Here is a 16965-nt window from a genome sequence, read left to right on the forward strand (position 1 = left end):
AAGTGGTAGGAATGGTGAAGACAACAATTAATAAAGCAAACAGTATCCTGGAGTTTATTAATAGAGGTAGAATGAAGGAGTAGGAGGTTATGCTGACCTTTTGCAAGACTTCAAAGTTTCTAAGTGTTGACTTAGCTACCATGATTTGGAGATGCTGGTGTTGGACTGGGGTGTACAAAGTTAAAAATCACACAACACCAGGTTATAGTCCAACAGGTTTAATTCCAATTAATATTTCCTCAGGACTCGGACCTGGAATATTAAATCTGATCTCTCTTCAGATGCTACCAGATCTACTGAGCTTTTCGAGCAAAGCGTGTTTTCGTTTCTGATTTACAGCATCAGCAGTTCTTTCGGCTTTTTATTATAGAAAAAGTATCGCACAACATTAGATTTACTCAGTGTATACATTGATTGAAGCCACCCATCGATATGCAATACCTCTGTTACATGCATCTCCGATTTCCTGACTTATGTTCTGCCCTCCGTTACTGCTACTGTTTACAGAGCTATAAATAACTCCAACTAATGCCTGCTAATTATTAGCTCCATCTAGAGCGATAATTTTTATTGTCCATTCAATCCAAGATCCCGTCTCACTGATCCCATTCCTCATTACCAACATTATCCCACCCTTTTGGTCTCCCCTGCTGGAATGTTGAATGTACTTGAATAATCAGTTCCAGCTGTGCTTACTCTACTGTCATATCTCTGTAATAAGAGTTAAATCATGTCCTTTTTTTAAATTTGTGCCTTCTATTTGTCAACCTTGCTGAGAACATTGCACACATTGGTCTTTATATAGATCTAAAAATCAATGTCTGAAGTGAATGAAACCAGATGGAAACACAGCATTGATCAGGGCACCAGAAACAACAGACAAATCAATCCTGTCAACCACACTAATGTTATTCTCACTAACATTTAGGGGCTAGTGCCAAATTTGGAAGAGCTATCTCAGACGAGTCAAGCAGAGTCATACCAAATGATACATCAGGCATGAATACCCATGGGTATGCCATGTCCTACCAGTGGGACACACCTAGCAGAAGTTGTAGCAACGACAGAGTCAGGAAGGATGCCCTGGGAGCATTCAACACCATAAAGTCTTATGACAGCAAATCAAAGGAGGGCAAGGAAACCTCTTGATTATCAAGAACTGCACAACCCCCACTGATAGACCAGCTGAGGGGTACAGTGTTGCCCAATGTTGAGACTACTTGGAGGCTGCATGGAGGGTGTCAAGGATGTCAAACGTTCCCTGGCTGGGAGACTTCAATGTCTATCACCAAAAGTGGCTGAGTAGCACCACCAATTGGGAAAAACATCCACAATCTATCGACTTCAGGTGCGTCTCTCCATGACGGTAGTGGTAACAGTGACCACCATACAGTCCAGTTAGAACATTAAGGATACAGTTTATCTTTCTGTGTGGCACTACCACTGTGCTAAATGAGATAGAGTTTGAACAGATCAGTCCACTCAAGACTGGGCATTCCTGAGGTGCTGTGGACCATTAGCAGCAGCAGAACTAAACACAAATTTGCAACCTCATGGTCGGGCATATCCTCACTTTTTACCAGGCCGGGGAGAAACCCTGGTTCAAAGAAAAATGCAAGATGGCATGCCATGAGCAGCACCAGATGTATCTAAAAATGTAGTATCCAGGCCTGGGTTGACAAATGGCATGTAATATTCACACCACACAAACGAGAGAGAACCTGGCCATTGGCCTTTATCATTAAATAGCACGGCTCATTATTGCCAACATCATGGGAGCTATCATTGACCAGAAACGGAGCTAGGCGAGCCATGAAAGTTTTATGGCTATCAGAGCAGGCCAAGGGCTACAAAACTCACCCTCATAACTGTAAAGCCTGTTTACTATCAACAATGCACAAGTCAGGAGAATGATGGAGTACTCCTCACTTGACTGGATGTGTGTCGCTCCAAAAGCACTCCAGGACAAGGCAGACCACTTGATTAGCACCACATTTGTCAAGCATTCACCCCCTTCACCACCAATGCTCAGGAGCAGCATTTACAGAAGCACTGCAGAAATTGGCCAAATTTGTTTCACCAGTATCTTCTTAACCCACAATCACCAGTACATCAATCACCACCCTGACTGTGGCTGGGTCATCAACTTTCACCATCTGCCCATCCCTGTAATACTGACCTAGACTTCTGGAGTACTAGTCCAAAGACATTACTGCTCTGTTACAGCCTCCTCCATGTTGGGATGATTTCAGTGCACAAACTAGGAAGGGACCAAAATTCTTAAATTGCATCCAGAAGGTAGTTTTCCTAGCCAGTATGTAGAAAATGCAAGGGGGCGGGGGGCAGAAGAGACGTTCAGGACCTAATATTTGAAGATGAGCCCATATTAGTAGGGGGATATTTTGAAGAAGTGACCAAAACTCAAATTTAGGATAGTTATGGAAACAGATAAAGATGGGTCTGGAATAGAAGTTTAAGCTGGGGAAAGACAAGGCTTTACTGAGTAGATTTCATTTGGCCCAAGTGATTGGGAGCAGCTATTTGCAGATAAAACTGTCTGACCTTTGGGAGGCGTTCAAATAATAACAAGGATATAGAGCAAACCAAAACTGGGAGAACCTTTGATCTCAAGGGACATGAAGTTAGAATTAAGAAAAAATGAAACTTATGGTAGATACCAAAAGCTGAATAAAGCAGAGTCCAGACAAGAGCACAAAAGCATAAACAGTGCAGAGGGGAACTTAAAAAGAAAATTAGGAAACCTGAGAGAATGTACAAGGAAGCATTCATTGGTAGAATATAGCAAAACTTAAAGGGGATTTCTAGATCTATATCAAGAGCAAAGAAAAAAAAGGAAGTGAACTGGACCACAGAGGGTGCATATGAGGACACAGAAGTCATAGGCACAGCATTCAATGAAGACACTGTGTCGATTTTCACAATAGACATCAGGATGAAGGACTGTGAAATATTTGAGGAAATTTAGAGTCAGGAAGTAGCGGGGTTTAGCAGCTTAAACGAAAGGAGAGAAATCTGCAGTCCTAAATGAGATGCATCCCAAGACTGTTGAGGGGAACAAGGAAGGAGAGAATAGGAGCCCTAGCAGTAATTTTAAATTTTTTTCTGGCCACATGACTAAAGGATAAAACTACCTTAGAATTCAATTTTCTTTGGGGATCCCCAACCCTTGGATTCTAGCTAGGCATCTCCTCTGCCCTCAAGCTAAGCTAAGTACTGTCTTGGATCATAATAAACACATTTCTAAGGTAAAAGATAATTTTAAACAATAAAAACATTATTGCATATAAACAAATCATATTTACTGGATTGCATCTACACAGCATCTAGCAAATCAACAACAGACTGACCCACTGACCAAGACAAAAAACACAGCAATCTGATCTGCAATATTTCTAAGTTGATTAACAGTGGTGGGAAGGCAAAAAGTTTGAAAATGCATTATGGTGGTTAAATTCATTTTAATAACAAATAAAGAAGCAACAAATAAAATTCCTGGCTTTGTACGAAAGGTCTTTCAGAAGGAAAGCTGCAGTTATTACATATTTCTTACCAATACACGAATATCAAATCTCTGTTCCTGAGGTATATATTGTGGCACCTGAAGTACACAGTTCATGGTTGTGCTGATGAGGTTGTCCTGTTCACCAGTCTTTGTGCTTCCCCACTCTAAAGGGAAAAAAAAAGGATGACAAGAAGCCTGAGAAACAAATGGTATCTATGGAGTTAGAACATAGAACATAGAAGAATACAGCACAGTACAGGCCCTTTGGCCCTCGATGTTGCGCTGATCCAAGCCCACCATCCTCCATATGCCTATCCAATGCCCGTTTAAATGCCCATAAAGAGGGAGAGTCCACCACTGCTACTGGCAGGGCATTCCATGAACCCTCAACTCGCTGAGTAAAGAACCTACCCCTAACATCTGTCCTATACCTACCACCCCTTAATTTAAAGCTATGCCCCCTCGTAATAGCTAACTCCATACGTGGAAAAAGGTCCTCACTGTCAACCCTATCTAAACCCCTAATCATCTTGTACACCTCTATCAAGTCACCCCTAAACCTTCTTTTCTCCAATGAAAACAGTCCCAAGTGGCTCAGCCTTTCCTCATACGATCTTCCTACCATACCAGACAACATCCTGGTAAACCTCCTCTGCACCCGTTCCAGTGCCTCCACATCCTTCCTATAGTATGGCAACCAAAACTGCACACAATACTCTAAATGCGGCCGCACCAGAGTCTTATACAACTGCAACATGACCTCAGGACTCTGGAACTCAATTCCTCTACCAATAAAGCCCAGAACAACATATGCCTTCTTCACCGCACTATTTACCTGGGTGGCAACTTTCAAAGATCTGTGTACATGGACACCAAGATCCCTCTGCTCATCCACACTACCAAGTATCCGACCATTAGCCCAGTACCCCATGTTTTTGTTACTCATACCAAAGTGAATCACCTCACACTTACCCACATTGAACTCCATTTGCCATCTTTCTGCCCAGCTCTGCAGCTTATCTATATCCCGCTGTAACCTGACACATCCTTCCTCACCGTCAACAACTCCACTGACTTTCATATCATCCACAAACTTGCTCACCCAACCTTCTAGCTCCTCCTTCAGGTCATTTATAAAAATGACAAACAGCAATGGTCCCAAAACAGATCCTTGCGGAACACCGCTAGTAACTGCACTCCAAGATGAACCTTTACCATCAACTACTACCCTCTGTCTTCTTCCAGCCAGCCAATTCCCAACTCACCCTCAATGCCATACCTCCGTATTTTTTGTAGTAGCCTACCATGGGGAACCTTATCAAACGCCTTACTAAAATCCATATACACCACATCTACTGCTTTCCCCTCATCCACCTCCTTAGTCAACTTCTCAAAGAATTCAATAAGGTTTGAGAGGCACAACCTGCCCTTGACAAAACCATGCTGACTATCCCTGATCACATTATTCCTATCCAGATGTTCATAAATCCTATCCCTTACAATTCTCTAAGACTTTGCCCACAACAGACGTGAGGCTCACCGGCCTATAGTTACTAGGGTTATCCCTACTCCCCTTCTTGAACAAGGGAACCACATTTGCTATCCTCCAGTCTTCTGGCACTATTCCTGTGGACAACGAGGACATAAAAATCAAGGCCAATGGCTCTGCAATCTCCTCCTTTGCTTCCCAGAGAATCCTACGATAAATGCCATCAGGCCCAGGGGAATTATCTATTTTCACCCTTTCCAGAATTTCCAACACCTCTTCCCTACATACCTCAAAGCCGTCCATTCTAATTAATTGTGACTCAGTATTCACATCGGCAACAATGTCCTGTTCCTGAGTGAATACTGACGAAAAGTATTCATTCAGTATCTCCCCAATCTCTTCAGCCTCCACACGCAACTTCCCACTATTATCCTTGACTGGACCTATTCCTACCCTAGTCATTCTTTTGTTCCTGACATACCTATAGAAAGCCTTAGGGTTTTCCCTAATCCTAATAAGGACTTTTTATGTCCCTCCTTGCTGCTCTTAGCTCTCTCTTCAGATCCTTCCTGGCTACCTTATAACACAATCGTCCCAATTGAACCTTCATGCCTCATTTTTACATAAGCTGCCCTCTTCCATTTAACAAGGGATTCCAATTCCTTATTAAACCACGGCTCCCTCACATGACCCTTCCCTCCCTGCCTGACAGGTACATACTTATCAAGGACACTCAATAGTTGCTCCTTGAACAAGCTCCACATATCAATTGCGCTCTTGCCTTGAAGCCTACTTTTCCAAGCCACGCATCCTAAGTCGTGCCTCACTGCATCATAATTTCCCTGCCCCCAGCTATAACTCTTGCCCTGCACTGCACACTTAGCCCTCTCCATCACGAGTGTAAAAGTCACCGAATTGTGGTCACTGTCCCCAAAGTGCTCACCTACCTCCAATTCTAACACCTGGCCTGGTTCGTTACCCAGAACCAAATCCAGTATGGCCTCACCACTTTAGTTTACTCTAAAGTGAAGACTAACTAATGAACCAACAGCAGCCACCAGTAATTTTGAAAAGACTTTCTTATGGCTACCTTCAGAATTGATAAATGTCACTTAACCCATCAAACTTACTGTGCATTTTGAACACCAGCCATCAAGCAATAATGACCTCACTCAGCACCAACTATGTTACACCTTTGGGTTGAAGCACAGCGCCACAATAACACAGATTTAATAAATAGTAAACAGTCCCTGCTGTTACACGTATCTGCACTACACACAGGAACAAACAAACCTGGAATTTAGTTATTTGCTAATAAAAGATGAATATTTGCAATATTGTTATCATTTAGAACTGGAATATATTGAAAGCACAAGTGCCACTGACTGATGAGAACAGAATTAATTTTATTCTGGCCATAAAGATTTTTTAGATGCAATCTCCTTTATAAAATGAAGGGGCAGTGTATCATGCCGGCACATCAAAATACCGCCACCTGTGGTTTGACTTGGTTCTCTTGTCACAGTTCTTGTTTCAATGCAATAAGTTAGGAAGGCCACAGCAATCCTGTATTGAAAGCAGTGCACCGCGTGTTTATGCAGTGGGTGGGAGCCAGTCAAAGCTGAATGCCAAGACTAGCAAAGAGGGGTGAAGGAGAGGGCATGATGAGAAGGCAAGGATGGTCGTGATATAGCTTGTTCAGCAGGCCTCAACCCAGAGAATAGAAGAGGAAGGAAAACAATATACACGGAAAACGATGTTAAAAAGTGTTCACAAGCTGCCTCTGTGATTAGAGAAAATGAATCAGATTGAACACCTAAATTAAAGCAATGTTGCAAACCTGGAACAGATCATAAAATAATCCAATGGGTTCAACAATACATTATATTTGTCTTTTGTTATCAGTCCGTCAATAGCTCTTCAGCATAGAAGAGGGGAAATAGGTTTGAACAGCAGAGAGAAAGCAGCAATGGAGAAACTGATATGGGCAAATCAATATCGTTACTTCCTGTCACAGCTAAACATGATATTGACATTTATCAACCAAGTTATTGTGATAAATTGCAAATTATCTAAGGGAAATAAACTTACAGGGATAAAGGGAAATGCAGAGGAATGAAACTCACTGAGTTGCTCTGCAGAGAACTGGTATGGACTCTGGGACAAATGGCCTCTTTCTGCACCATAACAACAAACTACATCATTACAATTTAACATCACTGACATTTGAAACCAATAAGTAAAGTTGCCATAGTCACAGAGGACTGCTCCCTCACGAGAGAGAGGGATGATTGGAAATAAGTTTAACCTGAAGGGAACCATGCTTCAGGCAAGGGCGATGTTCAGAAGGAGGATCTCTATGGTGATTTCAGCCAGGAATTGAATCCATGTTGATGGTATCATTCTAAATTGCAAATCAGCTGTCCAACCATTGAGCTAAGTCAACAAACATTATACCTATAACACTAAGGGGGATAGGATTACAAGATATAGGGAGTACAGCTATTTAACAAAAACATGCTTAATCATTTAATGGCCAACAATTCAGAAAGCAACACTAATAATTTATATTTCACAATAAATTTAATTCCACATACTCTTGTTACTGAACTAAGAATACAACTGTGCACAATATTTATTTACCACTCAAAGCACAAATGGGAGAAAAATAAAAACACAAGTTGACATATCCTTCAGGTCAGAAGAGTGGAGAGCAACTTGGGAAGGTAAGGGATTCTGAATCTGAGGGGGAAACTGAATGGGGACGTCACAGGAGGGCTCAGATTTGATTGGCTAATAAGGGGGTCTGCTAAATTTGAATCTGTGCTAAACTGAATCTTGTAAATGTATTGGTCACAACATACATAAAGAGATACAAAACAGTTAAAAATGTTTAAAAAACTAAATAAAATAAAGATGGAGGGTCAGGTGATGTGTTGTTTCAGCATGATGTGGGAGTTGGTGGACTCCATTGAGATTCCCAGTGACCGTATCTGCAGTTAAATGTTCATTGCTGGAAGAACTCTGGCTCAAAGTTGATGAGCTGCAGCCTGACCTTCAAGCGCTGCAATACATCAGGGAGGGTGGAGAGAGTGACCTAGATGTTGTGTTTCAGGAGGTGGTCACACCCATTAGACTAACTAATACTAATTCAGGCAGTGGTCAGGAACAGCAGGGTGTGGCTGTGAGTGAGGCAGGTAGAGGGATCCAGGAGGTAGAGTTGCAGGAGTCTCAGTGCTTATCCTTGACCAACATGTTCAAGAGTTTTGGGGACAGCAGGGAGGATGAGCTGACGGACCATAGCAATGTGGTGTAGGGAGCCATTCAGGGAGAGAAGAAAAATTTGGTTGTAATTGGGGATAGTATAGTTAGGGCATAGACACTGACCTGTGAGCAGGATCGAGAGATCCAAAGGTTGTGTTGCCTGACAGGTGCTTAGATTCAGGATACTTCATCTGGTCTGCAGAGGAACTTGGACTGGGAGGGTAAAGACCCAGTGATTATGGTCCACGTAGGTACCAACAACATAGGTAAAACTAGGGTAGACGTTCTGCTAAGGAAGTATGAGCAGCCAGGAGCTAAATTAAAAAGCAGAACCAAAAATATAATAATCTCCATTACTATCTGAGCCATGAACTAACTGGCACAGGGTCCATAAAATGAAGCAGGTAAACAGTGTGGTGTGGGAGAAATTGGTTTGAATTCATGGGACATTAGCACTAGTACTGGGGAAGGAGGGAGCTGTTCCGATGGGATGGTCTTCATCTGAACTGTGTTGGGACCTGAGTCTGAGCGAATAACGTAACTAGGGTTGTAGACAGAGCTTTAGACTAAATGGCGGGAGGGGGCGGGGGTGTCATTTATAGGGGACATTAACAGACCAGAGTTAAAAGAGGTGGTAAGAGTGCAGAACTCAGTAAGCTTTCTATCACAGAGACAAATAGGACAGAGTATCTGAAAAGTTAGCAATCAAACTTCAAGTACACTGGACAAACAAATGACAATGAGAAGAGAGACAGTTAATCTAGGACTCACGATGTTATATCTGAACGCACACAGTAAAAGGAATAGAGCAAAGGAGCTTGTGGTGCAGATTGAAATGAGCAGGTATGACAAGGTGGGCATCATGGAGATTTGGCTGCAGGGATCAGGATTGGGAGCTGAATATTCAAAGATATAGGTCTTATCGAAAAGATTGGGAGGTGGGCAGAGGGGGTGAGGTTGCCTTATTAGTGAGAAATGAAATTAAATCAATAGGAAAAAACAGAGTTAGAGTTAGATGGTGTAGAATCTGTGCTGGTAGAACTGAGGAACTGCAAAGGTAAAACAAACATCGTTGAAGCTATGAACAGGCTCCCAAACAGTAGTCAGGAGCTGGGGCACAAGATACACCAGGAGGTAGAAAAGACGTGTAGGAAAGGCAATGTTACAATGATCATGGGGGATTTCAATATGCAGATGGACTGGGAAAATCAGTTTGGTAGTAGATTGCACGAAAAGGAATTTGTGGAATGTCTATGAGATGGCTTTTTTTTCAACTTGTGGTGGAGCCCGCTAGGGTACAGGCAATACTGGATTTAGTGCTGTGCAATGAGGCAGACTTGATAAGGGAGAGTAAGTGAAGAAGCCCTTAGAGAGAGTCAGTGATCATAATGATTGAACATACTCTGCAATTTGAGAAGGAGAAAATAGAATCAAAGGTATTACAGCTGAATAAAGGCAACTAGAGGCATGAGAGAAGAGTTGGGTAGAATTGACTGGGAGGGGACCCTTGCAGGAAAGTCAGTGGAACAACAATGGTAGGAGTTTCTGGGAGTAATTCAAGAGACACAGCAGAGATTCATCCCAAGGAAAAAGAAGCATGGTACAGAGGGGATGAGGCAACTGTGGCCGACGAAGGAAGTCAGGGATAGCATAAAAGCAAAAGAGAAAGCATATAATGTGGCAAAGGGCAGTGGGAAACCAGAGGATTAGGAAACTTACAAAGATCATCAGAGGGCAACAAAAATACGAGAAGATTAAATATGAGTGTAACCTAGCCAGTGTTATAAAGGAAGACTAAGTGTTTCTTTAGATATATAAAGGGCAAAAGAAGAGGCAAAAGTGAGCATTGGGTCGCTGGAAAATGACTCTGGAGAGATAGCATTGGGAAACAAAGAAATGGCTGAGGAATGGAATAATTACTTCATGTCAGTCTTCACAGTGGAGGACAGGAGTAATTTCCCAAAAATTCAAAGGGGGGGGGGGGGTTGGGCAGAGCGGACTATGGTGGCCATCAGAGGAGAAGGTGCAGGTGGATAAATCATCTGGACCAGATGGACTACATCCCAGAGTTCCAAGGGAAATGGCTGAAGGGATACTGGAGGCGTTAGTGATAATCTTTCAGGAATCACTAGATTCAGGGAGTGTCCCAGTGGACTGGAAAATTGCTAACGTGACACCCCTATTTAAAAAGGGAGTTAGGCAGAAGATGGAAAATTACAGACCAATCAGCCTAACCTCAGTCATGGGTAAGATCCTGGAATCCATCGTGAAGGATGAGATTTCTGAATACTTGGAAGTGTATGGTAAAATAGGGCAGAGTCGGCATGGTTACATCAAGGGGAGGTCATGCCTGACCAATTTGCTTGAATTCTTTGAGGAAGTAATGGGCAGGTTAGACCAAGGAGAGCCAATGGATATTATCTATCCGGACTTCAAAAATACCTTTGACAAGATGCCACACAGGAGGCTGAGTAAGGTAAGGGCCCATGTTGTTACAGGTGAGGTATGGATAGAAGATTGGCTGTCTGGCAGAAAGCAGAGAGTGGGGATAAGAAGGTCCTTCTCAAGATGGCAGCCAGTGACAAGTATTTCACAGGGCTCAGTGTTAGGACCACAACTTTTTTATTTTAAACCCTAACGATCTAGATGAAGCAAATGAGGGCTTTCTGGCCAAGTTGCAGGTGATACAAAGATAGGTAGAGGGACAGGTTAGGAAAGTGGACAAAGTAGTGCAGATGGAGTACAATGTGGCAAAGTGAGAGGTCATGCATCTTGTTAGGAAGAATGGAGGCATGGACTACTTTCTAAATAGGGACTTGAGAGTTCTAGTCCAGAATTCTCTCAAGATAAACTTCTAGGTTGAATGAGTAGTTTGGAAAGCAAATACAGTGATGGCATTTATTTTGAGGGGACTTGTACTTCTGAGCCTGTCAGACCACATTTGGAGTATTGTGTGCAGCTTTAGGCCCCATACCTCAGGAAGGATGTACTGGCCCTGGAGTGCGTTCAGAGGTGGTTCACAAGAATCACCCCAGAATGAAAAGCTTCACATATGAGCAATATTTGAGGACTCTGGGTTTATACTTGATGGCATTTAGAAGGATGAGGGGGAATCCAATTGAAATGCACGGAATAGAGTAGATGTTGGGAAAACGTTTCCATTGGTACATATGTAATATGATCCAACTTCAGAGGCTATAGATATATTTCATAACTTTAACGTTGCGTTACAGAAGACAAAGATTATGGAATTCCAAAGCATATTTTTGGAGTAAGTTTTAATCTTTTTTAGTTTTAATTTAAGAATCTTTTATAATGGAGATAAGGAGAAACTTCTTCAGCCAGAGAGTGGTGAATCTATGGAATGCACAGCCCACAGAAGGCAGTGAAAACCAGGTCATTGCATATATTTAAAATTGAGATAGATTCCTGAGTATTAAGGGTTACGGGGAGAAAGCAGGAGAATGGGGTTGAGAAACTCAGCCATGATTGAACGGCAAAGCAGACTCGATGGGCTGAATGAACTACTTTCTGCTCCAATGTCTAATGGTCTTATACAACCTTTTCCTCCAATTACCTTAATTTGGTTTTATACCCATTCCACTTTCGAAACCCCAGTGCGTAATAGGAACCTATGGCTTAGTCACGACAAATCATGCTCTCAAATCTCAGCATTTCACTTATTAACTCAAGTTTGAGGGGAGTGGCAGGGAACAGATAGAAACATGGAAAATAGGAGAGGTAGGCCAATCAGCCCTTCAAGTTTGGTCAAATGGTCCCTCCATTTAAAAACTTACCATTGTCATTAGTCAAATTCAATAAGACTCCAAAGATTGCTCTCATGCAGTCCTCCACTGCTTTGCCAATATGGCTGGAGGCACTGTACTGTGGTAGAGAATTGCTGTTTGTCATGAAAACCTTGTTTTCTTCTCGATTGTATTGTGTGATCAGCTGCTCACAATGTCGTAAAGCTCTGCAGATAAAGCACATTTACTAAGTTATCAGGAGGAGGGCTGTTTATATGAAGATCTGTAGCTTGATTCACATTAAACAGTTTAAATCATGCAGCCTAAATCCAATTGAAATTCAGTATATTGCAAAAGAATGTTAACTGATTTCAGAGTGCAGCACTTGGGGTAACAAAGTCTTTAAATCTAATGGTTAAATAGGATGAGACCTATGTTTTACGCTTTGCTCCCTTTTGTCTCCAGCTGTTCCTGTGATTGGGATAATAAAAGATTAGCTATGGTCAAAAGCTGTAGCCTTGGCTAGCTGTCCTTTGATCTTTAACTTCTCCCTGAAGCAGAAGAACAAAAAGGTGTGAATTCAGTAAAAAAATCAACATTTTATACCACCACTTTCCCACACATTGATAATGCAACAAATTTCTCTAATTTAAAAGCTGAACATGAGTAAAACTAATGACCTAATATGCTGAGAATTCTCATTGATTAATATAATTGGTGAATGTTACACTAAAAGACTAGCATATGCGCACAAGAACTCACACAGGTCCCATATGATTCTCAGAGTTCCGTAGATCAAGGGATTGCTGAATTTGACAGGCCATCTGAGCCGACACCATTCTGAAACAACCTTTTCATGCACATAATGGAGTAGATAGATAAGCTAGTCTGGCAATCTCAAATCCTGCATCATTGAGAATGATTTTCTAAATCACGGTCTAATTGCTGTAATGGATTGAAATGCTACAGGTATTGCTTTGAATATTGGCTTCCTAGAGGAAGCGCCAAACATCTTACACACTAGTCTCAATGCAGCGATGGAACATTAAAATGCATTGACTCTTGGCAAAGGGCAAAGACACACTGATTCAGCAGTCATTTGCTGACAGTCACAGAACAAAATCAACTCCTGATCATTAAAAAAATATAAAATCACATAGGCAGGGACATAAAGGTAAGAAGAAAATGCTGGTCACAAGCTGGGTTTTGAAATGAACAGGTAATCAGCTAGTATAACAACAGCAACCAATGCAGGCCCATAGAAGTGCCTCATTTTGAAATTTGATAAAAATGTGGTATTTGCCTCCAGAATGATCACTAAAACCTGACATCCCAACAAAAACAGAGATTCTCTTTCCTTTGTCAGCTATGGAACATGTAAAGATAAGTGGTACAATAGATGAAATGGTTTCTCACTTTATAGACAGTCCTACAATATTTTCTGCACAACTTGGGGCTCAGGGAGCTTGCTTTCTATAAAGTGGAAACTCTCCCCAAAAAGACATATGTAATATCTGATCAACTTCAGAGGCTAAAGATGCATTTCACAACTTTAATGTTGCCATGCTGAAGACAATGATGACGGAAGCGGAAAGTACGTTTTTGTAATCATTTTCAAACTGTCACTATGTTAACTCTCACTGTCACTTAAACTACATCATATTCACAATGTAGTTTTGGTTAACTACTTCAGTTGGGCAATCCTAAATGCACTACATTTACATGGATCAGCCAGGTGCAATGTAATCACAAAAACTAAAACTGAAAAAACCTTAAAAGCTGGAAGTCAGACAAAAACAAACTGCTAGAAAAGCCCAACAGGTCCGGTAGTATGTGTGAACAAAAATCAAAGTTAGTGTTTCAGGTCCAGTGACCCTTCCTCAGAACTGCATCATAATCACAGCTCAGTAAAAGGAAATGTTTCAACACCCCTGTAATAACAGCAATGATTAAAAATGCTCACAGGTTGACCATTCCTCTATCCAATGAAATAAAGGCTCAAGCCTTTTGTTCTGTATTTTGGGCTGATGATATTCCCACCATTGCCACTAAATTGCCCTCAAATTAACGAGGCTGGCGAAAAACAAAATTGCTATCTCCTGCCTTTATTCAAGTGAGTTTTGCCCTAATTCTTCAGGAATGAAGAGTTGTAAGACAAACTGGCAATGTAACGGAGATGACCTGCTGCCCATCAACATAACAGAATGTGACAGTTGGCTGCAATTCCATATTGCGCATGGCATGTATATCCTGACTTAAAACCCCAACACCTTGAGATATCAGACTTAGTCCAGTAACATTGTTTGACATGGGATTGAGGGGATGAGAAAGAAAAAAAAGCAGAATAAAGCAAAATGAAGAAACAGAGAAAGAAAAACTGCTGCTGCAGTTGATAAAAGCTGCTGCAATCAGCCATAGCTGTAATTGTCTCTAATCTACACATCAAGAATCTAAAATTTAATAATTACTGTCAATGCATTGCTACTTCTAGAATTGTGTTTGATTTCTATTCACAGGCAAGGAATTGGGTTGAAACTTCTGCAGTCCACACCTTTCACTGTTATCTCAATATAAAAAGTAGTTCCATACTTATTTAGCAAGAGATATCATTCAGACTATTGCATTTGTGTATACTTTTTAAAAAGTATTCAATGATTCCAACTCCACTGCTTTTCCCCCGTAATTTTGCATTTTAATTCTTTTTCAACTATCTACCCAAACTCCTTTTTAGCATTTCTATTGTACTGACCTGCACTACCCTTTCGAGCAACACATTCCAGAGCTCAGCAATATGTTGGATAAGATTCTGTTTAATCGAAGATAATAACTTTACACTGGTCTTCAGATTACCAAAGTTCTCACCTGTGTTTCTCCCAATTTGCTTTATCAACACCCTTCAATTTCACAGAAAAACCTTAATTTGTCTATTTTTTCCATTCTAACTTTGAATTTAGAATTATTGTTGAAATATATTTCTGTTGTAGAACCAGATTATTTCTGCAAAGCCAAAATGCTGGATAATTCCTACTTCCACAAGTACACACACCCACCATTCCTTGACATAAGCACTTAATCTTGAGGGCTACTGTTGACCAGCTGGTGAACTGCACCAATAACAGCAATATCCTGGCTACAAACATAAAGCAAAGGTTGTGTACTTCGACCACTCACTCACATCTAGTTCTATATGTACAAGCTTAGCCACTAATATAGCAGACCATTCATCACTTGCCTTGATAAGTGCAGCTGCAGTTAGAAAAACAGCACACAGGATCATTGGGTCTCAATATCCACTCTTTCCAACATGGGCAGTTACAGAAGTTTGTACAATTGACAGAAGCGTGGCAGCAACTGGGCAAGGTCTCTTCACTATCATTGCTCACTTACCTTTGACTTCAAGTACTGAAAAATCAGACCAGCAATGTCACATGAACAGCATCACCACACTCCCTGCCAAATCATAGGCTTATCCCAGAAAGTGTAAACCTGTGAAAGATCAGCATGAGGCACAACTCTGATTCAATGAAGAGTGTAGGAGGGCATGCTAGGAGCAGCAGTAGGTATCCCTAAAATAAGATACCAAATGCTGAGGCCGCAACGCAGGACAACTTGAGTGCCAAACAGCATAAGCAGCAAGTGATTGCTCGCACTAAGAGATCCCACAACCAATAGATCAGATCTAAGCTCCACATTCCTACCACACCAAATCATGAATGGAGGCGGACAATTAAGCAACTCACTGGAGGAGGCTTTACAAATGCTCAAGTATATTCCGATCAAAAACAAGGATAGCAAAGGTAAGAAGAGCAAGCCTTGGATAACCAAGGGAATAAAGAAAAGGCATCCAATTAAAAGCTCAGGCTTACAAAGTAGCCGAGATTAGTGGGAAACAGGAAGATTGGGAAAACTATAAAAAAGCAACAAAGAACCACAAAGCAAGCAATAAAGAAAAAAAAGATAAGATTATGAATGCAAACTAGCACAGAATATAAAAACAGGTCAGAAAAGTTTTTAAAAATATATAAAACTGAAAATGATGGCTAAAGTGGACATACGTCCCTTGCAGGAGGAGAAAGGGGAATTAATATGGGGTAATGCTGAAACAGCCGAGGCCTTGAATAACTATTTTGTGTCAGTCTTCACAGTGGAAGATGTGTCTAACATGCCAAAGAATGATGTTAAGGATACAATGAGAGACGAGGACCTCAATTCATTTGTTATCAATAAAGAGGAAGTGTTGAGCAAACTGGAGGTATAAGGGTAGATAAATCCCCTGGTCCTGATGGAATGCATCCCAGAGTGCTGAAAGAAATGGCAGAAGTTATAGTAGATGCATTAGTGATAATTTACCAATATTCACCAGACTCCAGGCAGGTCCTGGCGGACTGAAAGACAGCAAATGTCACACGCTGTTTAAAAAAAGGTGTAGGCAAAAGGCAGGTAACTATAGGTCAGTTAGCTTAACATCTTAGTTGGGAAAATGCTGGAGGCTATCATTAAGGAAGAACTAGTGAGACATCTGGATGGAAAGGGTTCCATCAGGCAGACGCAGTGTGGATTCAGAAGGAAAGGTCATGTTTGGCAAACTTACAGGAGTTCTTTGAGAATGTAACAAGCATGGTGGATGCAGGGGAACCACTGGATATGGTATACTTGGATTTCCAGAAGGCGTTGGGTAAGGTGCCACATAAAAGACTGACCCATAAGATAAGAATGCATGGAGTTGAGGGAAATGTGCTAGCATAGATAGAGGATTGGTTAACCAATAGGAAACAGAGAGCTAGGATAAATGAGCGTTTCTCTGGTTGGAGATCAGTGGTGAGCGGGTGCCATAGGGGTCGGTGTTGGGCTCGCAACTATTTATATACACATATAAAATTATTTGGAAGACGGCACCAAATGTAACGCATCCAAGTTTGCTGATGACACTGAATTGAGTGGAA

The 16965-nt window shown here is 41.4% G+C and overlaps 1 protein-coding gene across 2 annotated transcripts in view; it reads right to left on the reverse strand.

Moving 5' to 3' along the window:
- The window catches only part of LOC140484768 (wings apart-like protein homolog), a 212149-nt gene that overhangs the window by 21661 nt on the left and 173523 nt on the right, over positions 1–16965 (reverse strand). For both annotated transcript variants that reach the window (XM_072583591.1, XM_072583592.1), the window contains 2 exons: positions 12074–12249; positions 3572–3687 (listed from right to left, as the gene is read on the reverse strand). In XM_072583591.1, coding sequence (XP_072439692.1) covers positions 3572–3687; positions 12074–12249 — 292 coding nt within the window. The remainder of the gene's footprint in view (positions 1–3571; positions 3688–12073; positions 12250–16965) is intronic.

Source organism: Chiloscyllium punctatum, chromosome 13 (assembly GCF_047496795.1).
Source record: "Chiloscyllium punctatum isolate Juve2018m chromosome 13, sChiPun1.3, whole genome shotgun sequence".
NCBI lineage: Eukaryota > Metazoa > Chordata > Chondrichthyes > Orectolobiformes > Hemiscylliidae > Chiloscyllium > Chiloscyllium punctatum.